Source organism: Buteo buteo, chromosome 9 (genome assembly GCF_964188355.1).
Source record: "Buteo buteo chromosome 9, bButBut1.hap1.1, whole genome shotgun sequence".
Taxonomy (NCBI): domain Eukaryota; kingdom Metazoa; phylum Chordata; class Aves; order Accipitriformes; family Accipitridae; genus Buteo; species Buteo buteo.
The window spans coordinates 7,094,289-7,120,200 of record NC_134179.1 but is presented as its reverse complement, the minus strand read 5'-3'; the positions used below and the strand labels follow the sequence as shown (position 1 = coordinate 7,120,200).

Genomic DNA, 25,912 nt, shown 5'->3' with positions numbered 1-25,912 from the left:
CGGAGGGCATTGGAGGTGATTTTGGTGCCCTTCCTCCAGGGAGGGAGACCTGCCTGCGGGAGGTGCAGGGTTAAGCCCGCAGGCATACAGTGAGGCGTGCAGGGCGGCACTGGGAAGAGCTGAGACTGCTGGCGCTGCTCACTGTCACCCCACTGCTCGGTGCAGCAGCAGGCTGAGCGAGGTGGGCTGCCGGGCAGCGGGTAAGGCAGGGCAGGCAGAAAGAGGTAGTCGTAGGTGCTGGCCAGACTTTGCGCGTGTGCGGACTTGGGATGCGCAGGCATTCAGTGGCCAGGGTTGAAGGGCAGTTGGGAGAGGCATGACTGACTGTCACCCTCGTGCCTCCCACTCCTTGCAGGTGGGTAAATGGATGGAGGTGCCTATTAACTGTGCCCCATTTGTGCCGCACCACTCTGGCGCATCCGTGCGGCATTGCCGGATGGCTAAATCGGACAGCAGCCTGGTTACAGGTGTTGATCACCCGGTGTGTGCCCTGGGCTCCGCTGGAGCCTGCTGACCCTTACCTGCCGTGCCCCAAGCAGCTGCTGTCCCCGGCTGTCTGCGGAGCAGAGGTGGGGAAGTCGGCAGGGTGCAGCTCCCTGTAGCACAGCTGGAGCCCCGCAGTGCATGGGGAGCACCCCTGAAATCTGGGTGCGTGGAGGCTCGGGCAGCACCGGCTGCTCTCCTGCCCCAGCACCGTCCTGCCTGCACCTGGCTCTGCGGCAGCTCCTGGGGACTGAGCTGTGGAAGCAGCGGCTGCCCTGGGCTCCCTCAGCACCCAAAGCAAACCTGCTGCCACAGCAGGACTGAGCTCTGAGCACACAGGAGCCTCCTCATCCCCCCAGACAGAGACACAGGCAGAGCAGAGCCGCGGGACCCTGTCTTGCCCCTCCAGGAGGCAGCAGCACAAAAGCATTGAGTGCAAAGTTGTGTTTTGTTGTTCTTTTGTTTGTTTAACTGTACAAAGAGCAATAAAAACATCCTACACTCAGCAGAGTGTTTGGCAAAAGAAACCCATCAGAAGGCGCAAACCCAAAACTATAGTCGTGACCGATACCAGCGCCTCCTGTGTATATATATATATTTGTAGAGATTCTCTCTGTTGTGTACAGCTATGTACATACAGATGCATTGGCAAGTTGCAATCCACGGATAGTGCATGAAAGAAATGAAAGGCAGATGCAAGACCAGTTGTGTGCAACAGTCAGAGGACCTTTGGCCGCAACGTTGCCGCACGCAGCCCAGCTTCGAGCAGCAGGCGGGCCCGGGGAACCAGCGTTGCGGCTGGCTCCCCACCGGCACTGTACGGGGAAAGCCATCTGGCGTGGGCATGGGGGTGCGCAAGGGCAGGCAGCCTCAGCCCAGCCCTCCCCGGGCAGGAAAGCCACCGGGAGAGGGGGAAGCCACACGGCAAGACAAGGCGCATTCCTGCTGCAGATGGGAAGGGGAGTGGTGCGGAGCTCAGCAAGGTCGAGCAGGGTGGAGAGGGCACGCGGGACCAGGGCAGAAAGCGATGGGGGCAGAGCAGGGAGCGCATGGCCGTCCCTTCATCCCCGGGGCCCGACGGCATTGCCTGCGGCGCTGCCGGTGTGGCACCCACGCGGGGACACGGCAGCACTGGGCAGCAGGTGGTGCGGCGAAGGTCTCCCTTCTCCCCTGACAGTGCTGCTCATGGGTGACAGGGGACCTCCGTCACCGGGCCCTAGGCAGCGTCCCCTGGGGCTCCGTGCACTGGCCCTCTCCTGCCCCATGTCCCACCTGCCCTGGGAGAAGAAAAGCCCCGGCACGGTGCGTCAGGGGACACTTCCCCAGGTCATTTTCCTTGTCTGACCTGCGAGAGGCCCCAGGGCGAGCTCCTCGCGCACTCCAGCCAGCACAGCTCACCTGCCAGGTCCAACGCAGGAGGCAAGGGGCTTGCCCAAGGCCAGGTGGCGAGCCCGAGGCAGGCAGGACCACCGGTTCCTAACCCTGAGGCTCACCACATCCCCCTGCACCGCAACGGGGTGGGACCAGCCGGGATCACCGCTCGCTCGCCCCCCGAGCTGCCTGGGGCCACTGCTTGTAACGAACCGCAGAGCAGGCAGGGCAGCTCCCGGGGCGCGCTGAGGGAGCTGCCGCAAGCAGGGCAGGCCCTGGACCGTGGACGGGCTGAGGCAGGTGGCAGCCGGCACTGCGGGGCCGGCGGCTGGGCGGCCTGGCAGCGCGTTGCCGTGGCAGTTACGGATTGTGCAGCGCTCTGCAAGGGAGGCTGGAGGAGGCAGTCTCGGCATCACAGGGTTGCTCGGGGGTTACAGAGCTGTCCTGCCTCTGGGCCCCTGGCTGTGCCCAGTCCTTCCCAGCAAGCACCCAAAACCTCCTCTTCCTCCCAGCAGCTCTTCGTCCCGAGCAGCCGCACCCTGCCGCTCCCCACCACCTTGGTTTGGCACATCAGCGGAACATCTTCCATTAGAATTACCCTCCCCAAGAAGGAAACGAGCACAAAAAAGTCAGCCCGGCACCTTTGCCTGAGATGCTCAGGCCCAAAAATAGCCCAACAGGCAGGCGGATACATCCGTTACACACCAGGAGCCATTAGCGGCTCCAAAAACCAGCAAAGCTCAGAGCCGACATGCGGGCTGATGGTCATTCCCCAGCCATCGGCTTCTGAGCAGGCTGGGACAGTCCCCGAGGAGCACGAGCGTCTTGTCACAGCACCCTCAGCACTGGCACACAGGACTTGGAAGGAGGAGACGAGCAGCTAGCGGGGATCCCTCAGGGACGAGTACGCCGGTGCCTGTGCCTGGGCACAGCAGGAGCACCTCGGGGGGTGAGACGTGGCCCCGAAGGCAGACGGCTGCTTGCCATTGGCCCCTGCTCTTTTTCTAGTGGGACAGGGCGCAGACATCTGGGCATGGGGCTGCCCGGCCCTCTCTCTGCCCCTCCTGGCACCCCCTGCTCCGGCCCCACCGCATGTGGGGACCGCGCTCTTGCCCCCCTCTCCCGCACCACCCTGTCCCCAACACCTCCCCACGGCCCCACGCAGTGCTCCAGCACGCAGAGCGTGCCCGGCGGGAGCAGGGGGACAAGGCGGTCCCAGCTCAGCCTCAGGGGGAGCCTGGCTGCGCTTCAGCCACCCTCCGCAGCCCTGCCCGCTGCGGCCAGCCTCCAGGGACCACCTTCTCTCCGCGCCCTGCTCCAGGCTGGGTGGGGTAGGTAGATGGAGGGAGGGATGCTCAGGGGAGACATAAATCCTTGCTCTGGGAAGCACGTCGAGGGGGTCACGCTGTACAGGGGTGAAGAGGGAGGGGCGGGCGGGGGGGCGTTACTTGGTGCCCTCGTCCGGGTTGCCTTCGCCGTCTGTCTTCCCTTCCTCCTCCGTCTTCTGGTCGTCTGTGTTCAGCCTCTGCTGCTTTTTCCGGCGCACGCATTTCACCACCATCAGCACCAGGATGACCACGGCCAAAAAGCCACCTACAGAGGCGCCCACGATGACAGCCACTGTTGAGTCGTGCTTCGGGGGCTCTGGGGAGACAGGGCATGGGCTCAGGGCACACAGCCCCCACCTGGGGCAGCCAGCGGGAGCAACAGGGAAGCGGCAGGGCTTGCTCCCCCCCGCCAGGGAGCAAGCCCTGCATGTGCAATGCAGGGTGAAGGCAGGGCACGGGGCGGAGCAGAGAGCCAGCTGGCACCCATGGGTGCCTGACAGCAGAGGGGACCGCTCCACCGCTTACCTTTGGTGAGCACCTTCAGGCTGATGCTGGCGTGGCCCCGGTGCCGGTCCGGGGGGTTCAGGACATAGCAATTGTAGGTGCCCTCATCCTCCAGCTGCACGTTTTTGAGGGTGAAGGACACGTCATACTTGGTGGGGTTCCCGGTGAACTCCACCCGGTTCCCAAAGCGGTCCAGCTGCTTGTTCATGATCTTCATCCGGAACTGCAGAAACTGGACATCCCACGCGGGAGAGGAGGTGAGACAGCATTTGGCAGCCCTCCTGCTCGCCTTCCCCGGCCAGGCATCCCCCTCCCCTGCACGTACTGCCCCAGGCATGCACCCATGCTGCACGCTTGCCCCTGAGCCGGCCAGCACCCACTCAGCTCCACGGGCAGCATGGTCCCCGCTTGGCTTTTGCCCCCACAGCAGCCAGGGACAGGGTCTCCTCGTGGTGCCTCTCCCCACTCACGCCTGCCTGTCCTGCCACATCAGGGCAGCTGCCCTGACCACTTGTTCTTCACGCGGTCGGTTGCTGATTTTCCCTGCGGCAGAGGAGGGCCAGAGCAGGAGCGGACATAAGGAGAAGGCTCAGGACCCCAGGGAACACACACAACTACTCTGAGCTGGTCCCAGGACCTCTCAGCCGATCCCCAGCCCCGGCGAGACTCACCAGCTCCTCAGAGCAGTTCCTGCACTCCTGGTATGTCCAGTTGAGTGAGAACTGCTTGTTCTCCACCTTGTAGCAGGAGTTGAAGGTGCAGGAGAGCTTCACGGAGGAGCCATTCAAGGCATTGATGGTGGCGGGAGCCATGACCTCCATGCCCAATCCCGTGGGTGCTGCCACAAGCACAGAGAGCAAGAGCAGAGATGCAGATGAGTTAGAAAGGGACACAAGCAGCTATCCTACTTGCAAGGCCGGTCTCCCCATCCCACCCTCCATGCTGGCTGGTTGCACAGAGCTCACCCTGGGGCCTGGGATTGCCTTTCAGGCACATCCATGCACAGACCACGCCATGGCCAGCCAGGACCGGGGTTCCCCTGCACAGCAGTGACAAGGGAAAAGGGGGGAGCAGCCCCAGCCCTGGCACCATCCCTTGGCTGTGCTCTGCAAGAGCTGATGACCCCTCTCTGCCATGCCTGCCCTGATTGTGCCCAGGGCTAAATTCTGCTGACTCCAGGCAAGCCCTGCTCCTTGTCACTTAAACGAGGCTGTCCTGCTGCAGAATCGATAATGCTATGCAAAGGGCTGAATGCAGCATCAGCATGCTGGGCTCAGCGCCACATCTGTGGAGAAATTTATGGCTGCGCTCATCAGATTCCATTCCCGGCAGGACGCACTACAGCGGCGAGGGCTAGGATCTGCCAGGGCCAGCCCCTGGGGGCTGCAGGGGAAATGCAGATGCTCCCCTTCCCGGGGGTGTTCACGCAAGGATTCTCTAGCTGGGAATGACTGGGCCAAGTCGCTCCTGCGGTGACAAGGCCAGTCCCTGCACCTTGGCCTTGCTGTGGCAGAGAAACGGGGCCATTACCCAGTGCAGGTCACAGGGCAGGATGGCTCACCCGGGGCATGGGCAGGGATGGGGTGTCCATGCTCTGCTCCCTCTTCCACTCCTTTCCTGCAGCTCCCCTGGTCTGATGGCTGGCCCAGCAGCACCTGAAACCCAGCACATGCATCCAGCATGTTCTCTCCAGCCTGCAAAGGGGAGGGCGCACATGCCAAGACAGGCTCCCGTGCAGCCAGCTAGCTGCAAACTCTAAGGCTAAGCCCCAAGAAGCACAGGGATGGAGAGACCTGGAGGGACTGCTGGGAAGGCTGAGACTGTAAAGGGGGGCTGTGGCACCCCGCAGGGCAGGGACAGCAACACTGGCAGCAGGGGCTTTTCCGATCACCTCACCTCTCCCCTTTGGCTGCTGCTCTTTGCTCTCAAACCTCCTTCCTGAGGTGCTCCTGAGTCAAGCCCCGTGGCCAAGCTGGATGCATGTCAAGGCTGCTCCGCTGGCTAATCCACTCCGCCTGCAAGCAGGGCAGGAAAGGGGCCAGGCTCTGCAGCCAGGGAAAAGAGGCTTTTCCGAGTTGCAGATATGGCTGTTTCGAGCCACAGGTCTCACTGCGAGGTGTGAACCAGCAGCCTCCTGAAGCCAGCTCTCTGGAGGCAGAGGGGTGCCCGCCAAGCATGGCCAAGCCCCTGTAGACAGCTTCCTGCTCGTGCTGGCAGCCCAGCAGCCATGGTGGGCACCCACCATCCAGCCCCAGTGCAGGGAGGGCTCCCCACAGGGTGCTGGGAGGCAGGGATGGGGAGAGCTGGTGCACGGCAACAACTCGCAGCATCCAAGGAAGCAAAAAGTGTCCAGACCCGAGCCAGCCAGTCTCCCAGCCTTGCTGCCCCATCACAGCCCACCCCCTTAGATGCTTTCAAGAAAAACCTCTTAGGGGTGGGAGAGAAGAGCCGGGAGCCTGCCCATCTCAGGAGGCCCTTTCACAGACCCAGCCCAGCAGGCCTGCTTGGAGGGGCCCCCGCACAGAGGTGCAGGCTCGAGTGCCTGGAGGCCCTCATGCTATGCCTACGGTTGGGTGGCATGGCTTTGCGCCATGTCCCAGGGCACCCCAGGGCTCTGCAGAGGACAGAGGTGCCACCAGGAGCTCTTCCAGGCTCTGCGGTGACAAGGCAGCCCTGGCCAGGGCTTTGCCGTGCCACCTGGTACAGCAGGACCGTACCGCAGCCAGAGGGTCCTCGCAGGCAGCCAGCACGCGATAGACACGTGCCCTATGTGCTCAGGTCCAAACTCTGCCACTGCCCTGGGCACCCAGCACCGGGGGACAACAGAGGTGGGGAAAGAAACCCGCTAAAATCCCTGGGACTGACTGTCCAGGCTGCGTCCTTCGGTGCCGTGCATGCTCCCAAATGCTCTGTCACACTACACCCTGCACCCAGGGCTTGGGGGGGGCGGGGGTGGTGGTAAAATTACAGCCAGCCTCTAAAGCAGACCTTGCTGGGCTTTTTATCCGCCATTTCCCAGCCTCTCTCTTAAAGCAAAGGCAGCCCACCAGCAGCTCCGGGACCAGGTGAAGAGCACTTCACAGAGAAGATGCGTTTCTGTTTCCAATCAATATAGACCCAAACCTGCTGACACGCCACTGCCTCTGGGGCAGGGCAGAAATGCAGAAACTATGGTTTCCCCCCCACCCCATGCAGCACCGTCAGCCCAGAGCCCACCGCCCCAGCAGCCAGCCACAAAGCAAAGGGCAGTCGCAAGCCACCCGCAGCCCACCAGCCACTGCCTTCCCAGCAAGGCAAAGCCAGAGCTGCCCCCTCTCCCCACTGCAGCCCACATCCCTTGCCTGTCATGCAAACAGCCTTGCACTTAGCCAAAACCTCCGGCGAGCAGGATGCACAGCTTTTTTAAGAGAAGCTGCAGTTGCAACGTACCCCCCATCCTGCCTAAAAGCAGGTCACCCTGGCTGGCGGATTGCAGCAAGGGTGCGTTTCGGACCACCTCTGTCCCCATCCCTGCGGCACAGCATCTCTCGCTGGCTCGCTGCTTCCCCGGCGACAGGAGGGGCTTCTCGGGGCTGGGATGTGGGGAGGGGGCTCCTGGCCAGAGAGGGTGTTTCTCCCCAGCCTGGGTGCTCTCCCCTGGCAGCCGTGTGCATGCAAGGGGTCAAGTCGACACTTACCCAGCGAGAGGAGCAAGCTGAGGCCAGTGAGGAACAAGGTGGGCTGCAGGAGCCAAGCTTCCGGGCTCATTTTGAAGGACTTTTGTGTGTGGAGAGGACCTGGTATTGGTGTGGATTTTGGTGGTGGTGGTTTGCTTTTTTCGAACGCCCGGGTTATTTGCAGGTGACATATAACATTAGAGCTGCTTTATTTCCACAGCCCAATATGGCTGGCTGGAGTGGTGCTGGATCGAAGAATTCAGTAAATGCTATGGTTGGTGGATTTCATCAGGGGAAGTGGGAGGGCAGAAAAATTTTCCCCTGAACAGAAGGCGAACGCTCCTGGTGCTTAAACGCTCCTGCTCCGGGGTCTGGTCGTGGGCTGTCACAGTGCTTCTGCCTGCAGCATGCTGAGCCCAGGGCAGCCGAGGAGCAGGTTGCTGCCGGGATTCCCTCTGGCCCTGCAAACTTGCCATTGGAGCAAGTGGCACTCAGGGCTCCTCTTCCCCCCGGGGAGGACAGGAGCGTGGGGAGGGACTCAGCCGGTGCCCCACAGCGCAGGCCTGACCTTGAGGGTTCCCACGGCCCCTGCAGCCCCCTGATTTCAGTGGGGACATACAGATGTGTCACCTCTGCCCTGTTGAAGGCCAGCGACCCAGCCCTGCTCATACCGCTCACAGCAGCAATTCCCACTCTCGAGGGCCCAGGAACATCAGAAATGCTCTCCCAAAGCCAGGCAGAGAGCAGAGGGACTGATCGGGCCTGGGAAGGGCAGAAGCTCCCAAGGAGGCAGCCCGCACAGCAGCCCAGCCAGCGTGCCCAGGAGGAGGCACAACCACAGGCCAGCAGCAGGTAGAAGCACTCTTGGTGTGCCTGCCTGCTCCCATGCTGATGCGAGGGCAGCCTCCTCGCTTCCCAGGGATGCCAGACTCTGCCAGCACCTTTCCTCTTCCCCAGCAGGATGCTATCCCAGGGCAACGCTCTCTCTTCATCCAGCCCTCTGGATTGGGAAGCTGGAGGTCTTTGGTCCCCTTCACACCATTGGTGAAGAAAGCCTTCGGGCCATGGACTCCAAGCCTGGATTCAGGCTGCAGAGACTGGTGCAGGAAGGAGACAACATATGACCTCATGGAGACCAGAAAGCGAGCGACAGCAGCTGCTCAGCCACCTAGTTCTTGCGCTGCGGGACGCAGGGTGGTGGGGTTTGCTGCAGCAGCATCAGTGAGGAGAAAGGCAAGGGGTGCCCTGGAGCCAGAGCACATCTCAGTGCCTGTGCACCAGAGCCCTAGGGAGGAAGGGATGGGGCCATGGGGCAGCAGGAGGGACGGAGAGGTGCTCTGCTCCCCGACCAGCTCCAGGAGGGGAAAGGGGGCAGCCGGGAGAGAAGGCATCACAGAAGCGCCAGGGTGAACGCAGGCAACCCGCTTCGCAAACACACTCGCTGCACATGCAGCACGGTTTCCCAACCACGCTGGGCAGGCAGAGCACGCTCCGCTCCGCTCGAACGGGTCCCCCAACCCCGCAAAGGCAGCAGAGGTCACCTGTAACCCCCGACACCCCAAAACCAGTGCTGGTTGCCGATTCCTCCCGTAATCCCGTTAATTCGGCTTCATCCAGGAAAAGAGAGTAGGGTGTCAACGTGAAACCAAGGACTGCAGCCCAGCGCAGCCTGCTGCAGTCTCCCAGCCCGCAGAGCTGGGTGGGAGGTGGGCCCCGGCCCCCCCTGCACCTGGAGGTGTCAAACATCTATCTATAGAACTGGAGAAGAGTCATCTTGCTGGCCTCCCCCCGGGCCCGGGCAGCGAGCCCCAGGTATAGGGTGCACGGGGACGTGCTCACCCATAGCGAGCGGCTGGTGCGTGGGAGACACGTGTGAGCGAGCACACGTGGGGGACCCTGCTGCCCATGGGGGACCCCACTGCCCGGGGGGCCTGCCCCGCTCCCCTCCATCCCGGCAGAGCCAGGGCAGTCGGGTGGCTCGGTACAGCCCAGGTGCTGCAAAGGGACCCCCTTCACGGCCCATTGGGTTTTATTGTTCCCGGGAGCCAACGGGGCAGGTGTGGGCGCCCTGTGCGAGGCTGCACGTAGGTGCAGAGGCTCCCAGGTCCTGGACCAGGCAAGTTTTGGCACACTTGGCACTTAAGCAGGAGGTAAAAGGAAGCCAGGAACAGGGAAGACTCCCTGAGCTTTATTATCTTCAGAAAATACCACTGGCACGGCTCCCGCTGCATCTCCCCCCGCCTGCCAGGCTCTCCATGGAGATCGTTATCGCAGGACCTGGAGCAGCATGGACCAGGATCAAAGCTAGAGTGTGGAGGCTGTGCCCGCTGTGCCCCACTCCAGAGACCAGGAGACAAGAACCAGAGGGATGTCTCTCCCCTGGTCCCCCAGCAAACAACTGGGGTGGGACATGCCCAAGCAGTGGCTCTGGCACGGAGCACGTGGTAAAGTGGGACCACTTCTTAGAGGAAGGGCTGACAGTAGCAGAACGTTGGCCTGCCTGAAAGAACAAAGATGTCTTGCACAGACCTGCTGGCTAAGGGGCTTACATCCCTCAGCACGGCTATTTCTAGCCCTCTGGAGCCCATGGAAGTGCCGCCTCTGGTCTGCCGTAGGGTTCCTCGCTTTGCCCATCACCCTGTCTCCCTTCTGCCATCCATTCTGCTGGGATCACCCTCTTGGCCAGCTCCACGTAGATACCGTTCTCCCGGAAGTGAGAGGGGTGCTGCAAGGAGCAAGGGACAGGGCGTGAGTCTCACTGCAGGTATCGGGGCCCATTTGAAGTGGGCAGGAGGCAAGGGAAGCTGCTGCCTGGCATGGCGAGCAAGGGGTCAGGCCCTGGGTGCTTTCACCCTGGGGAGGGGGGCAGTCATGTAGGGGGTCACACCAGCCCTACACAGCTGCACGCCCTGCCCACGCCTGCCATGGCTCAGCTCCTCACCATGGTTATGTAGGTCTCCTCAGCTCTCCTCTTCTTCCCTGCATCCTGTTCAGCCTTGGGTATCTCAGGTCCAGGAATTGAGGAGTAAAGCGCTTCCTATGAGGGGGAGATCAGGACAGTCAGAACTAAGCAGTCCCCAAAAACACAAGGGCTGCCTTAGCCCAGTCATAGGACTGGCACCAAGAGCCATGGCCCTGGCCGGCCAGCAAACAGCACCTCATGCTGGGCCAATGTGGGATTCCCTCCCTCAGCGTCCCCAGCCCTATGCCCATACACCCCAAGCCAGTGATCCCTCCGTGTCCTGAGGACACGCAGCCTTAGATAGGGATGAGGCAGCAACCATCCTGCGTGAGGATGACCCCAGCTTCAGCCTCAGCAGGAGGCTGTGGCCCAGGACCCCATATCCCCTTGCCAAGCCTCTTGGCTCCCAGGCATTCAACTGCTGTGGGAGCATTTGCTCCATCAGTGCCTCCTCTTAACTGCAAGCCAGATGAAATGGCAGGACCTGGGGCTTGTTCCAACCGCAATGCATGCACGCAGCCAGCAGCACAGCAAGGAGCCCGCAGGTCTGTGTGCTCGCTGGGCATGGCTGGCCACACGAGGGCACAGCCCAGTGTGCACACAGGCATGGGTGCTCTGCACCTGCCCTGCGTGCCCCATCCCTCCCCTGCTCCCGCCTCTCCTCCCTCTCTTTGGTTCCTGCAGGTTGTGGCCGTGTCCCAGGGCAGGCACACAGTCCCCTCCACACAGCGCAGCCTCAGCAATCACCTCTGCTTTGCTCTTGCTGCTGCCGTTTCCAGTCCTCTCCAGAGCCGTGTTGGCTGCAGACCTTGAGGGAAGGCAACGGTACTGTCATCTCTGGCAAGAAGCATCGCCTACTCCTCCTGTCCCTGCCCTCCCTCTCCTGGGACGCCGGGATCCCTTTGCACATGCCTCAGTCAGGCCATCCCCACTGCAGGCATGCTGGGAGCCCAGGAGGTTTGGGAGCAAAGGGGGGACTGGCCAGGGCAGCATGACACTAGAGGGCAGCAGGAACCTGCACCCCGCTGCGGGCAGCGGCATTGCCGGGGATGATGAACCCCCGGGTTTCAGCAGCTCCAGCCCTGCTTGGGGCAGGTCAGGCTAGCGCTTGGCCAGGGAGAACAGTGCAGGAAGGCTGCAAGGAGGTGCTTTGCTCAGCCCCGTAAACCCACAGCTACCATTGGTACCTCTTCCTCAGGCTAAGTCCGGCCAGGAAAGCCAGCACAACGGCCGCACAGCCACAGCCCACAGTCACAGGCCAAAACCCAGAGTCTCCCGGGGCTGCAGAGTCCTGGGTGCCTGCTGCTCCTCGTCCTGCTGGGGAGACACCAAGGCAGGGGATGGTACACACAGGGTCCCCGGCCCTACCCCAGGAGAATTGTGGTGGCAGGTCTGAGAGCCTCCCAGAGCCTCCACAGCCCCTCCCCATGGGGCCGAACAGGGCGATGGGAGAGGGGAGCAGTCATAGGGTGCGTACCTCTCTGTCCTGTGGGGCTGACGTGCAGCACTGTGTGGTTCTTGAAGATGCTGCTGTGCTGGAGCAGCCGGATCTCACACACGTATGTGCCACTGTCGTTCACCTGTACATCCTGCAGCTGGATAGAGCCATCCCAGAGGGAAGGGTTCCCTTGCCACTGTGCCCGGTCTCGGAAACGGCCCACAGGGATGCTATGGTTGTTGTAGTAATAAAACACCATCTCCTCCTGCCAGGGCACAGAAAGCATCAGGTGAAAGGAGCCCAGCAGAAGGGCACTTCCCTCTGTGCCTTTCCTGCTCAAAAGCCCTCAGATCGGGGCTTGCTCCCTCTCCCCGTGGAGCGCTCGCTGCACACGAGAGCCCAGCTAGCTGCCATGCTCTCTCGGAAAGCCCCAGGACACAGCACCCAGCGCTGTGGTTCCCCTGTGGTGCACGGCCATGGGGAGCAGTGGAGGTGCCCCGCCACCACACGAGGGAACCTTCCTCCTCTCATGGCCTGGGTCAGGCAGACAGGCTTCCCCACGGGCTCCCGAGAGCAGCAGGGCTGCCTCGCTCACCCTCCCCTGCCATCTGCCCCCACGCAATGCTCCACCGCCCATCCCCTGGTCCTGACCCACCTTCTGCATGCCAGCTCCTGCCACGCGCAGCCAGTCCACTTTGGTCATCATCCAGCCCTTGGCCACTGGGTCTAGGAAGAGGCACTGCAGCAGGACAGAGTCCCCAGCGCTGGCTCGAAGCTGAGGCTCCGTGAACACCCAGCCAGCCAACCCGCTGCACTGCTCTGCCAGGGACAAGGACAGCAGAATGAGTCCAGGGAGTACGGCCAGATGCAGCCTGCCTGTCCCCATAGATATCGCCTCTCCAGATAAGCCTGGGGCTAACGGCACTGACCAGTCCGGAGCGCAATGGGGAGGCCCTGCTCCTTGTGCAGGCAAAGCCTCTCCCCGACCCCTGCTTTTGGTGTGCCTGGGATGCGGGGCAGCACATCCTCCCAGTCGCCAGACCAAGGGCTGCTGTGCTCGCTGAACAAGCCACGCAGAAGGGAAGTAGGGAAGCACAACTCCAGCCCTCTGCGTCTGCGAGCCAAAGCCCATAGCTCCTGCAGGGTTGTTCCTGTGAGTCACTGGCTGGGAGAACCAGTGCTGCTCTCATCTACACCAGGCCAGGGGCAATTCAACCGCTTCACACGCATTTCAGTTCCTCTTTCACAACCTGCCCGTTTGGCTTCTTTACCCCTTGCTCACAGGCTCCTGACCTGGGCTTGGCCTTGTTTGGCCACATAACTACTACTTAGGGTTTCTAGAGAAGCTGGACAGTGGGGGAAAAAAGACAAACCAGAGGAACATCAAAGACCACAGAGCTGACATAACCAGCACGAAGCAGCTGCCGACACGGTGGACCGCGATGCATGCAGCAGGAAGCGAAAGAAGTGGGGCAGAAAACATCCCTGGAGCTCGTCAAGAGAAACCCTGCTTGCCCCAGAGTCTGCGCTGGCAAAACCTAGCAAGAAAAGCGGCTGAGACTCTGGCACTTGTTTGTCAAGAATTAGGTGAGCTGCTTCAGCAGGGAGCTGCTCAGACAGGTAGACTTTTCCTGGTGTCTTAGCCATTCTGCTCACTCTGTCCACAAGACACTGAGGGCTGAGCCCTGGTGAAGCACCAAGTACTTGTCTGATGCCCTGTAAATAACAAATGCAAAGTGCCACAGCTTCCCAAACAGGTTTCTTCTGGTCTTGACCAGCTGTGGAGCTGAAGATGACAAATATTTGCCAGCGGAGAAGACCAAGGGAGCCAGTTGCTTCGAGCAGGGCCAAAATCAATACCTTGGAAACCTTTCCCTGTATTTAGACTTGGCAAAGCAGTTCTGCTTCTTTCAAAGCCTTGGAGCCTGGCAAAATAAGTACAGGACTCCATCCAGGGATGCTAGTGCAATTTGAAGCCTATATATATGTGAGCTCTGCAGGAAGGGAGTAGCAGCACGTGGAGACCAGAGGAGTTACCAGGAGCCCCCTTACTTTTGCCAGCTCCAGGCACCTGTGAAACCCCAAGGGGTTTTCACTGCAGGAAGAGGGGAACCGATGGGTCTTTTGGCAAAGGCAGAGGGGAAAGCAGGCAAGGTACGTAAAACCACCAGAATGACTTACAACTTACCCAGCCATGTCAGCACCAGAGTCAGGCTCAGCAACGCCTTCATCTTACTCTAAAATGAACAGCAAAGGCAATGCATGCATCAGTTTCCCCTGGGGCAGGACACCAACAGCTTGCAACTGAACTGAACCCCAAGGTCAGAAAATGACTTCTTCAGCTCTTCAGAGAGGGACACAATCTTTGCTGCCTGGATGTTCAGCCTCTCAGGTTAGCCCCTATCTGAGCTGGGAGCCTGAAACTCCGTGAAACACAGATGTCAGATACGTCTCTAGTTTGAGACTGCTCTGAGCCCTGAAAAGGAAGGGAGAGAAACGGGGACAGGAAGCTTAGCCTGAAACACCTTTGCATTTTCCCCTAAGTAATGAATCTTTCTGGTGGTTTGGGGGTCGAGTCTTTAGCATCTGAACTGAGATGTTCATAGATGCTAACTCTGCTCAATAAGCAACGGGACTTTTTTTCTAGTACATACTCAGAGAAGTTTTGTCCTAAAAACACAGACCCCTTACCCTAGCAATAACCCCCTTGCTCCAGGGTGCTGCACATCTTGAGAACTTCTGCTGGAACCTTTCAGGGTCTGTTCAGACAGGGTCATGTTTGGTCACTGTATTCAGTTTGACCTGCTGCACATCTCTCAAAATAAAGCCAACGTCTCCTTTCTACATGTTGTAGACACATCCTGCGGCCTGAGGAAGGACTGGCTGTCATCATCAGGAATATGCCAGCCAGCTTTCACACATGGATCACAAGCCAAAACTCAGTACCCTGCTTGCTGTGTCTCTGCTCCATGATTCAAAGCTATGCCCATTCAAAAGTGATAAACACATTTAAGGGCAAAAAGTTACTAAGAGAAGCCCTCCCACTTGGAGAACTTGGACATTACAGTTGAATTTGAGGCTGCCATTACCAGCACATGTTTTCCAATACATGCATTTTTGCTGCAGAAATAGAAAGACAACAAGATCTGAATCATCTCTAGAATCTTGCTAGCTTCTCTCATTTTTCCTCCATTGTGCAAATCAGAGGATCTCTAGACCAGCTTCAGTAAAGGCTTGGGAGGGGAAAAGGTCCCAGATATTTCTCCCCAAGAAACAGGCATGAAAGGAGTTAGAGTAAATACATAAGGTAAACTTCTGCCATTATTCCTGCTGCTCTCAGAGATCAACGGTTCCCTTCAGTGCTGTGGAGCAGAAAGCCACAGTGCCAGATCTGCGGTGCTGGGGTACCAAGTTTCCTGGGGCAGCGCCTATGTCCCTGGCACTCCGTGAAAAACCAACGGTGACAATAACACCAGGTGCAAAGGGCAGCAGGGAGGTGAGAGGGGACGTGCCAGCTCCCTGCACGCACGGTGGAACAGCAGGAACAGCTACTGCGTCTCCACAGGGCGCGAGCAGGGAGTGGGGAAGGCGTCCTCTCTGCCGCTGCTCATTCCCTAAGAATGTTTCCATCTCTTTCCAGGGCCAGACATGCTTGCTAATTCCTTTTTCTTTCCAAAAGCATTTTTCTCAGTGAAGGAAGCTCAGAGACCCCCCGAGACAGGCTCAGACAGGGATTACAGCCCTAGAAGCAGCTGCTGGGGGACCCACGGATCTGTTCTAGGCTGAGAAACAGTCACTACAGCTTTCCAGTCAGTGCATGGTGTTCTTGCCTGTAGTCAGTGATGGAAAACCACCTCTGCCCTTCATCGCCCTCTCCTTTCCACAGACAAAATCCTGAAAAGTGGCAGCAAGCCTTCTGGAATTCTCTCAAATCTGCCTTTCAAAACACACGACCCGTTTGGGGGTTGGGTTTTTTGGAGGCAGAGGGGAGAGCTGTGCGGTTTGACTGCACCGTTTGCAGCTCTGCCATGACACAGTTGCTGTACAACCCGCGCTTGTGCACACATGACCTACAAACACAGCAAAATTCATGTTCAGCTCCAAAGCTCTCAGCTGGTGCAGCATATCTCAATGCAGCAGGCCAAAGCCTCCTACTTCCCAGCTATATTGCAAAAGCCGTAGAACTCGAGCAGAGCTACACCCTCCCAGGACCACCCCCACGCAGGACCCAAAATAGGAGCCGGCTTAAAAAAAAGTTCTCAGCACACAGAAGCCTGCATACTGGGATATCTACACTCAGAACTTCAAAAGTTCTCTGTAGCTGAGCTACTGAGGCTCCGGTCCTTATTTGCCATCAAATCCTTCCTGGACTTATTACTGTGTTTCTCAGCATAAATTCTGGTCCTGTCTGGGAACGCATTTTTGCAGGGTCTCCCTCTGTGACACGCACCAGCAAGTGGGTGCTGTGCATGCACTAGCTGAAGACAGCACCCACTCGCCAAGGCTGTTATGTATATTACGGTGCTGACATATCCAAATCCTTCCACAGGGTAATTGCCTTCACTAAACAGATTAGGGGAAAAAAAAATAAAAAATGTAGATACCACACTGCCTTTGCATTTTCCTAATTTTGCACATGGTATCTGAATCCTCAGCACTTCTGTGTTTCCCTAGTTCTCTTTTCAGGAAAAAGAAAGGAAAAAAAGTGAATATTATGGCAAAAAATACTCACCTAGCATAGCTTGGGGCAGTCAACGTGTCTCTCGCATGAAGGGTTCTTCAGTGACTAATTTGGCATATCTGAAAGAATAGGTTGCTGAATCGTCTTGAGGTTGTATGTGTGAGGCATTTGTCTTTCTCACCAGTCTTTGGTTTTGAGTCTGTTATTTCAGGTTCAGTTTGGTGGTCGCTTTCAACTTGCAAGAGGAAGTCAAGAGCTAGACTGAGGTACTGACAAATCAGAATGCAGAAGGGACTCTTATGGAGAGGTGAGAATTACAGATGCGTATGCCCAAGAGGAGGTGATGTGTTATGCAGCTTCATAAGAAGGTACACGATGCGGCTCAGTGACAGTCCTTCCATCGCAGCAGGCTGATCAGAACAGTCATTATATGAGAAGTCAAGAATGGAGAGATCCTTGGCAAGCAACCCTTTTGCAGCCTGTGCTCCCTCCTGGTTTATTTTGGGGGATCAGAGCTGCTTCAAGAACCGCCACTCCTGCAGACTAGATCTCATCCTGATGAGGTATCAGCAGCAAGTGACACTGAGTAACTTTGCTGAGCCTTACTGCTGATGCTATCAGGGGCCACAGGTTAGCAGGTATCCTATGGTCAATACAACTTGACATACTTGGCATAACATAGTCAGTCAGCTGTTACCCCTTTAGAACAAAAGATAATGCTGCATGGAACTGGCACACTGCCTCCTCTCCAGTCACTTTGAAAGTCTATTTTCATCCTTCCTCTTCCTCTGGAGTACCACAGCAATCACTGTTCTCTACCCTAGTATCAGCGGTTTTAATAGTACACAGAGCAACTTCCATACAGCTAGCAAAGGAAGAGAAAGTTAAGTCTTACTCATGCTCAACACCATTCAGAATCTAGAATACTGTAGCTTCAAGGTGACAATTTAGCTTTGCACCAGAAAGAGATTTGCCCAGGATCTAGCCCACTGTTTGCAAAGGAGTCGTAGTTGAAGGCAAATATTTTGCAGAAAACAAGAGTCATTTATTTCCACAAAGAACTTGAGTGATGTATTATTGCTGAAAGTGGAACAACAAAGCTACTTCCTCTAGGCTGCATATCCCACCAAGAACTCATTCTCTGGCAAGTTTGGGTTGGGAGAGACATTGTATCCTCAGGAAGCACAGACTGTTTAAATATTACTTTATAGTAGGCAGGAGAAAAATATATTTCTTCATCTGGAGACACGGACCTACAGCTAACCTGCTTTGTGGTCAGAAATTTCAGCATACCTGTAATTGGCAGCCATCACAGAGCTGCTGAAGGGGGACTCAGTACGTGTTCCCTTTTGAGTTAAATCTGTTCCCTAAACCCCTTTACCCATCATCATATGACAATTTCTATAGCTAAGCAACAACTCAGGATGGCAGTTTTATGAGTTCAACTCTATTTAGCCATATTTAGCCAAATAAGGAAATCCACAGCCCAGAATGAAACAAAACAATTTATTAATAATGGCATATCAAAGTCAACAGTAAACTTACAACACATATGTAAAAGGAGACTATTTGACCAATGCCGCATACAGAAAGGAAGCAGAAAACAGCAACTGTTTAGGTATTGAGCAGACATGAATTCCACTGCTCTCTGTCATCCACTATTGGACAACGTCCAGGCAGTAATGATGCATGTTTAGCTGTTTCCCTACAATGGTACCTAAAAGAAGAGAGGAGGAACATGACTGTTCTTCAACACGGAACATTCCTTTGGACACTGCTTGAGTCAATGGTTGAGGTAGATGGGGTTATGTTTCCCCAGATAGAGAGTCCCCATTTACATTTCTGATTTTAAAAAAATAGTTTTATATGAACTGTGCTTCACTTCTACAAGTAGAAGGAAATGTACCTAGTGATGCAGCTGTTGGACAAATAAAAAAAAAAAGGAAAGATAAAACTCAATGATGTAAGGTAACACTACTGGTGACTTAAAAATAGAATCAGAAAACAGTAGGAACAAAATGGTAATCCTGTAGCTAAGTGGCAGATTAAACCAAGAAATAGTTGAAAAGCAGTAGGCTCTCTTTGCTCCAAGACAAAGGATGCCATATATCACCTTAATCAAACTGTTTTAAGTCCATAGCAAATAAGTTCCAAAAAAATTGAGAAGAAAACATCATCAATGCCCAATGATGATCACCTTAGAGAGCTGACATCACTCTGGAGTAGCCTGTGCTTCAGGCAATTCAAATTCAAGGGCACAAGAAAGGAGGGATGTCACCAATAATAAAGGAAACAAATTTGCAAGCAAACTAAGAAACATGCATTGTCAGACTGCTGGTAGGAAATGGGCTGTACAGCTGTAGGCACTGAGGTTTCTGTAGGCACTGGAGAAGTGAAGTTAAGAGATTATTTTTTTTCCCCCAATAAATTAGAAAGATTTCAAAAATCATTATTTTGTGCTTAAATGAAAGTGGATTATCCCATCGGCAGTATTCTTCCAATCTACCAAGCTTAGAGCAGGTCCCTCAATCTGCACTGGTTATCCAGCAGCCTTCGTACCTATCTAGCCATGATTTTCAGTGCTGTAATTTTGTTCTTTATCCACAGCTTTAGACTTTCATCAGTATGGGTCTTCCTCATCCGTGTCCTAAATGGGAAGTATGGAGAGAGAAATTGAGATTATGTCTGAAGAGATGAACCAAGTTATGAGTTCAACAAAATTTTGAGTCTGCTAGGCTTCCGACAAGAGCTTAAATGCTCTCCAAAATGCTGCTGTCCTTGAATAAGCCATAGGACTTGTAGTCATATAAGCATTTGCAGCTAAATCTGTTTGACTTAGCACAGATACACAGACAAATTGCCACTGTATAACCAACACATGGAAGTGTGTTTCAAGAGAAGTAGCAGCTAAAGCTCAAGCAAAAGACAAACCATAAAGTGCAGACAGCCATCTTAAAAAGCACCACCAATCCCTACGGTGAAGGTTCAGAGCAGCACAAGTCATTGTTTTTCAGCTACAGCCAACCACCTACTTTCGGATCTCCATTGTCTATTGTTTTAACCACAGTAATCATTTGATAGCATCCCCACAATCCAGCTCTGCAGCTCTTGACTTGAAAGAAACTCAAACATAGCAGCTCTATAAGGGAAATCTCACTAACTTGCCAGCCATTTTAAGTCCAAAGATTTTCACTGGCTTTGCAATTTTAATTATTTGGTAACCTATTAGGCATGAAAAAAAATACATCACAGAAACCTCAAAAACGTAGAATCATTAAAGTGAGTGAGCCAGGACGTTCAGAGACTTGGTAAGCTAAATATTTCAATATCAGAGAGCAAAGTATCAAACAGATGACAAAATACTCAATATGAAAGCAGCAGGATTATAGCATTCGAATTTGCCTTCTCTCAAAGGATGAGAAGATGTTTTTCATTTTTTAAAATCTCCAACTGCCTGGCAGCATTTGTCTCACCAAACTAGGGCTCCCCTCCTTTCCCATCTCTCCACCTGCAGGAAAGCAATGGTGCCTCCCTGCTCCCCAGCATGTCGCTTGCAATAGCCATTCCACCTCCCATGGCAACTCTCCCTTTTGCATAAAGCATTTTCTGCTTTCTGCACCTCTCAAAACTCTTGTTCCCGATACTGCTGCGTTGTAACTGCTGTAAATATTTCATATGTAACTTGCATAATTGTTCAGTTTTCATTCTGTATCTAATAAAGGATAGAAACCATCAGCACACACCTGTCTGAAGGCTCATGCATTTAGTACATTTTAAATCACTGGCATTAGAATAGTGAAGCAAGCAACGCGTATTTAAATCCTCCTTAAAACGTACTTCCTGACCCTGTGTAAAAGATGTAAAGGTGCGTCTGAGGTAAACTTGCTCTGGAGGACATTGGGGAAAAAATGAAAACACTCTCAAATTAAGCATATTAGTGAGCTTACTCTGGAATGTGCCACACTTAGGGCTGTGGCTGCTAACACCAGCACACAGAACTTAGAGGCACATTTTACAAAACAAGTACAGCAGGTGGCAAAAACATTCAGTAGTTTCAGCACAACACATCTGACTAACAGAAGCTTGCTGATAGGGTAGCAAGCGAACAAGCAGAATTAGAAGACAACTGCCACTTCACAAAACAAAACAAACAAAAAGCCAGAAAGAAACAAACCACAAGAGTTTAGCAGGATTCTGTTGTGATGACAACAGTGTAAGCAGGAAGATCTCCAAAAAAGAGGCAAGACTGCACACTACCATCTTTGCACGAAACACAGTGGATTGAGGTATCACTGTCTCCATTCCCCACCGTAGCACTGTCAAACCTCAAACTGGTTTTGCAGGGCCTTTCAAGAAACTACACAGCACAGTAACTAGCACTTAAAATTCTGGATTTTCATCTTAAAAATATCAGCTGAGATTTCAATAACATCAAACGAAAAATCATTTTGGTGGATCTCAAGACAACTTCCCCTACCAGCAATGCAGCATGACCAGCAGTTCTCACCCCCTATAGCTCATACATGGAAAACACCAAGGAGCATAAGCCTAGCCATTTGGGACACTTCTTTGACATCCAGCGGTGTTACAACAAGCTCTACCTGCTGCTCTTAGCACCTCCTCTGAGCACCAAAGTTGACAAAACCACTTATGAAAACACCAGCTTTCACTTACCACACAGTTCAGAAACCAGTCTCTGAGTTTACCCAAGCAGCTGTCTGTCTCCATATGTTCAGGCCTGCAGAAAAAAAACAAAACAAAACAAACCAGGATTAGGTTGGACTTTTCCCCCAACACACATACTAATATCTCCTATGGACTGTGATTTCTGGTTCTACTACACTGTATTGACGGCTTTTGAACATGATGAAAAGCCTTTGACTCTGCACAGCAAAACCAAAAAGAATAGAGAATGTCAGGTCCCACATTTTGAAGGCAGATGTTTCACTTAAATGCCATGAAGAATACAACGGGAGTTGCTATTTGGCTGGCAAATCTTACAACACTAACCAGAACACTGTATTAAGAACCCATTCTGCAAGAAACTGTAGTACTGAATTCATTGCAAAACCAGGTGCAGCTCCAGCAGTAGCAGCGTTACCTTACCACTCTCCCTATTGAACCTTTTCAGAATAGAATCCTCTCCCGTTCAGAAGGGAATTCAGTCTCCAAGTGTTGTTCAGTACCTTGCATCTCTGCTCAGGTCATCATCACAGGGGAACCAGTTAGCATTATTCAGTTTGTTTTGTTGTTATGGATACTTCATACCAAAAAAGCAACACATAAAGCCCACATAAGCAAAATATCTTGCTGATTTAGGCTGAAATAAATCCGATTACAGAAGTGAAAGACTGTTTAAACCTAAACTGCTTCAGTTCCATGGCCTCACAAGAATGACAGAAAAAGGGGATGTATAGCACTCGGTTTGTGCTCCAACGTGGGGATTTTCCAAAGCTTTCTGATTCCTGGCTAAGTTATGCTCATGGAGAAGTAAATTTCAGTGACTGAACTGCAGATGCTGAGAGCTATATAATGAAGGACAGTGGAGAAACTGTCCTTTGGCCTGTGTCAACAGGCCAAAGTAGAAATACAGGCTTTAAGTTCCAGTCAGAACTTACTCATCAGACACTTCGATGGAGGATTTCTTACAGCCAGATTTTTTTTTCTTCTTTAGTACTCCAAATTTCCTTCCCATCCTTACCAACAGCAGAACGACCACAACGACGGAGGGGAGAAATACTAAAATGGACAGCAGCACCGCTGAAGTTAGCTGGAAGGAAAGGCCTGCAGGAAAGACAAAGAGCAGCCCAGCTGTACCAGTAGTAAAATATGGCTTTCGTAAGTCTCTGTGACAAATGTTCATCCAGGACACAGGTTGCTAGCCTTTCCATATAAAGCACATTGCTGGCAGATTTGAAACAGCTTGTCACTGAATCTGTAGGACTCCTATCACATATCCAACACAGTAGGGTGATTTGTATGCAAAAAAACTACAAAGAAAGGCAGGTCATGCCATAGTTCTATCAGCACATCTAAGCTGCAAATTTGGGGCAGGTCTCACACGCAGGGCAGATGAGGAAATTAAGTATTACTGAGAATCAGTGTTTGTGATGTGACAGTTATTTTTAGACCAGTATTCCCTAAACGTTTACCTTGTTCTACTGCTGTAGAGACAGGAACTCCTGAACAAATGCACACTTCTGATTTCCATTATCACCACAGCTTCCTCTCTGCCTTCCTGCCCCCAATAAATTCAATTGTTCTCAATGTATTTAATTCCAAAAGAAGGGCTGAGGTAACTCTTGCTGAAATTCTAATGTGGGACCCCATGGAACCCATTCCACTTGTGATGCTCAGACTTCTAAGATTCTGACAAAGCTGCAATGCAGCTGTGTCACATAGACAAGGACATGCTATTGAAAGGGAGGCTTACCCCTCTCCGTAACTATCAGCATTGTCTGGGGAATGTTATGGTACACATCTGGAGGATTCTTCACGCTGCAGATGAACGTCCCATTGTCACTCATCACTGGGCTTTGGATAGCAATGGAAGCATCACCCTTGGCAACATTCCCAACCCAGGATATCCTGTCTTTGAACTTTCCCACTGTTGTTGGGTATGGAACAGACTGATAATGAAAAATCTAAAAGGAGGCAAAGACAATAATTGCGCCAATAAAACACTCATCTAAGCAAGCAAAGTAAACTACTTTTTGGATTGTAAACATAAAGGAATACACATTAAGAAGTCAGAAAGAATACTTCTTATGCAGGAGACCTTTTCAAGTTACAATTTTAAAATTCTGAGTCAGTCCCATTTCATTACATCTCCAATGCTTTTATCTACCAGCCTCAGCTCTCAGATGTCACCATCACCATTCTGACCAACTTGTTCCCTTCTGCAGATCTTCAGTTGAGAAGCAGAGCAGGCTTCTTGCCTCGTGCAAGACAGAACATCGCAGTTCTTCAGTTTTTGCTTCTTGCACTTTTGCTCTTGCTGTCTTATGAGTAGAGACTTAGCAGACCTCACTTCATACAAGCAGTACCCCTTTGTTCCAGATACAAGGACACTCCTAAGAGTTCAAACCCTTCAGGCAGCAGAAGTCACTGATAATCCATAAAGATGCGCATTTTCTGTTCCCACCTTGAATGAGAGATTTCCACTGGGCTTTCAGACTTATGTATTTATGCTTAGATTTCAAAATGCTGCCAACAAGACAGCAAGTAGCAGCCCATAAACCTTAGAGGCTGTCACCATCACTGTCTTCAGACTGTCAATGCACACATGTTCTTACCACTCCAAGATATAGCAGCAGTAGACTGCATGACAGAACTACTAGGGTGCAGCTGCCTTCAAGAAAGCTACCAAGCAAATGCTTTACAGTCTTTCTATATGTAGCTACAGCGTCCAATGCAGCACTTGTGCCAAAACCCAAAGTTTATCTACTTTATCATCATTACGTTATTATGCATTTACATATTTTTTGCTCAAAGAACACTAAAGCAATTTCACATGGGAAAGAAGGTGACAACGAGAGTCCCAAATCCCAAAGTGATGAAGCAGCACAGCAAGGCAAGCAGAAAAAATATAATCAGATTTTCAGCATGCATAGAGGCCTGGTCAGTCTCCACTAGAAAAAGACTCCCTGTTACACTTACAGACTCCATCTGACCACCTGTGAGGGGCCGGTATGTCCAGTCTACCGTCAGGCTCTCAGTGATGGGAGAACTGGATTTGAATGAGCATTGCAGTGATACTTGTTCACCAAGGAAAGCTTGCACTTTAGGACTGGCTTTAATTTCCAGGGAAAGAGCTTTGCAGACACCTGATGAAACAAGCACAAAAGACAAGGATTACATTCCTGTTATCTGTGAGGGGCAGGAGTGATGATGTCCCAAGGGTATCGAAGCATGTGCAGCTCAACCACAGTCCAAAGACTGAAGCACAGTAGTGACTACCTCTCCCATAACGAAATATAAAGAAAAGCAGAAAAATTCCCTGACCTATTCTCTGTGGGATTGAACTAGCCCCAGTTAAAAGCATTTATCTGGAAAATACCCCTGAGAACCTACAGATATTTGGATGTGGAGATAAAGAGCTGAGAAACCAAACCAGCTGGCACTCTGATGAGTTGCAAAGTGCCAGCTTTAGACTACTTCAAGGCAGTTCTGGCTCTGCCTGTCTTGCCCCAGAGCGATACAGCCACCAACTTGCACATGCACCAGGTCACTAGTCACCCCGCAGCAGCAAGTACTCTCGCTTCTTGTTCTCAGTGTCCACGCGCAACAAATTCTGCCTCACTGGCCTACTGGGATGCTCCAGGCAGGGATGAGGTCAGCCTGCCCAGCATTCAGCAGGAGCATTGCTGGAATCCTCCCTTTCATGAATCCCCTGCTCCTGGCTTGTAAAGATTTATTATGGTGATACTCTGTGCGAAGTTCTACTCGAATTGTCACAGCTGCTTCCTCTGCCGTTTCTACTCAGATTTGCCAGTTCCCGTGCGAGTTGCTGCCGTTGCACACCTGTTCCACGGCCACCAATATAAAATGTAGGGGTCTCAACAACACATTCCCTTTTGCTACCAACTCAAAGCCCTAACACCTCGAGCGCAGCTAGCCGGACCCTAGCAAAGCACACCGAGATGGGACAAAGGTACCCGCGCCTCGAGTGCCAGCAGCGAGATGAGTGCAAGGTGAGCGAACGAACGCTGCCAGCTGCCCACCAAGCCCTGCCGAAAGGCCTTCCTTCGCCCCGCACCACACCACACCACCCGTTCTCCTGCCGGTTCCACCACACACACCGCCCCCCGCCCACAGACCCGCTCCGCGCCGCGAACTCGCCGCGGGAACCGCCCAGCGAGGCCGGGGCCCGGAGCGGTCCGCGGCCGGCTGCCCCCCCCGCCCCCCGCTGCGGAACGGGCCATCCCAGAGACTGCGAGCCCGCCACCTCCCCGCGGACCATCGGGGCCACCGCCCCCGGGTGCCCACAGCCCGGCTCCCGTGCGGGGCTCCCAGCCGGACTCGCCGCCGGCAGGGCCGGTCCGGTCCGGTCCGGTCCCGTCCCACCCCGCCCCTTCCCGCCACCGCGGCGGCCCCCGGAGACGGCAGGCCCCGCACCCAGAGCGCCCCCATTACCGAGCAGAAGCAGGAGCCCCCGCGGAAGGAAGAGGAGGAGGAGGCGGCGGCCGCCGCCGGCTGCCACCGCCTCGCCGCACCGCATCCCGTGCTCCGCTCAGGGCCGCAACATGGCGGCTCACCTGCGGGCAGCGCAGGTGAGGGCGGGGGCAGCCCCAAGATGGCTGCCCCGCGTCGCCATGGCGACGGGTCGCCTCACCTGCTGGGGCAGCCGCGGAGGCCTCGGTGGGCCGGACGTGGCCTCCGGCCCTCCTGGGGCCCGGGCTGTCGGCCAGCAGGCCTCCCCAAAAACCCCGGGCGGTCCGTCCCTGGGTTAGCCGGGTGGCTGCTTTTCGGGGACTTTTCAGGGCAGAA

At 54.3% G+C, this 25,912-nt stretch overlaps 3 protein-coding genes across 14 annotated transcripts; all 3 read right to left on the bottom strand.

Moving 5' to 3' along the window:
* Positions 1-907: 907 nt before the first annotated feature.
* Positions 908-7,579, bottom strand: SCN2B (sodium voltage-gated channel beta subunit 2). 7 transcript variants are annotated; one of them, XM_075035130.1, is made up of 6 exons: positions 7,364-7,503; positions 5,583-5,731; positions 5,248-5,341; positions 4,358-4,524; positions 3,708-3,918; positions 908-3,498 (listed from the first exon to the last, which is right to left on the bottom strand). In XM_075035130.1, the coding sequence occupies exons 4-6, from the start codon at positions 4,505-4,507 to the stop codon at positions 3,299-3,301; spliced, it is 561 nt and encodes a 186-aa protein (XP_074891231.1). In that variant the 5' UTR covers positions 4,508-4,524; positions 5,248-5,341; positions 5,583-5,731; positions 7,364-7,503; the 3' UTR covers positions 908-3,298. The 7 variants fall into 7 exon arrangements, with proteins under 7 accessions (XP_074891231.1, XP_074891233.1, XP_074891229.1 ...); XM_075035132.1 differs by having other exon boundaries at positions 5,583-5,701; positions 7,364-7,433; XM_075035128.1 differs by having other exon boundaries at positions 5,583-7,499.
* A 1,926-nt stretch (positions 7,580-9,505) lies between these two features.
* Positions 9,506-16,605, bottom strand: LOC142034918 (uncharacterized). Of its 6 annotated transcripts, XM_075036749.1 has the most exons (8): positions 16,475-16,605; positions 13,931-13,979; positions 12,398-12,561; positions 11,782-12,007; positions 11,492-11,621; positions 11,052-11,112; positions 10,284-10,379; positions 9,506-10,067 (listed from the first exon to the last, which is right to left on the bottom strand). In XM_075036749.1, exons 2-8 carry the CDS (start codon positions 13,971-13,973, stop codon positions 9,912-9,914), a joined length of 876 nt encoding a protein of 291 aa, XP_074892850.1. In that variant the 5' UTR covers positions 13,974-13,979; positions 16,475-16,605; the 3' UTR covers positions 9,506-9,911. The 6 variants fall into 6 exon arrangements, with proteins under 6 accessions (XP_074892850.1, XP_074892851.1, XP_074892852.1 ...); XM_075036750.1 differs by lacking the exon at positions 16,475-16,605 and having other exon boundaries at positions 13,931-14,075; XM_075036751.1 differs by lacking the exons at positions 13,931-13,979; positions 16,475-16,605 and adding an exon at positions 12,672-12,906.
* A 1,310-nt stretch (positions 16,606-17,915) lies between these two features.
* On the bottom strand, positions 17,916-25,739 carry MPZL3 (myelin protein zero like 3). Its single transcript, XM_075035126.1, is given in 8 exon segments — positions 17,916-19,070; positions 21,098-21,161; positions 22,042-22,207; positions 22,857-23,067; positions 24,083-24,249; positions 25,559-25,646; positions 25,649-25,705; positions 25,707-25,739. Coding segments are annotated over 8 exon segments (813 nt in total). The 3' UTR covers positions 17,916-19,043.
* Positions 25,740-25,912: the final 173 nt, after the last annotated feature.

Excerpts from the sequence above, each read along its gene's own strand:
- LOC142034918 (XM_075036747.1), bottom strand. The coding sequence starts at position 12,874 with ATGGGCTTTGGCTCGCAGACGCAGAGGGCTGGAGTTGTGCTTCCCTAC. Across the intron at positions 12,008-12,397 it reads CAGGAGCTGGCATGCAGAAG|GAGGAGATGGTGTTTTATTA; the intron begins GTGGGTCAGGAC and ends GTGCCCTGGCAG. Across the intron at positions 11,622-11,781 it reads CAGCCCCACAGGACAGAGAG|CAGGACGAGGAGCAGCAGGC; the intron begins GTACGCACCCTA and ends GTGTCTCCCCAG.
- SCN2B (XM_075035127.1), bottom strand. The coding sequence starts at position 7,433 with ATGAGCCCGGAAGCTTGGCTCCTGCAGCCCACCTTGTTCCTCACTGGC. Across the intron at positions 4,525-7,363 it reads CAGCTTGCTCCTCTCGCTGG|CACCCACGGGATTGGGCATG; the intron begins GTAAGTGTCGAC and ends TGCTTGTGGCAG. Across the intron at positions 3,499-3,707 it reads CCTGAAGGTGCTCACCAAAG|AGCCCCCGAAGCACGACTCA; the intron begins GTAAGCGGTGGA and ends CTGTCTCCCCAG.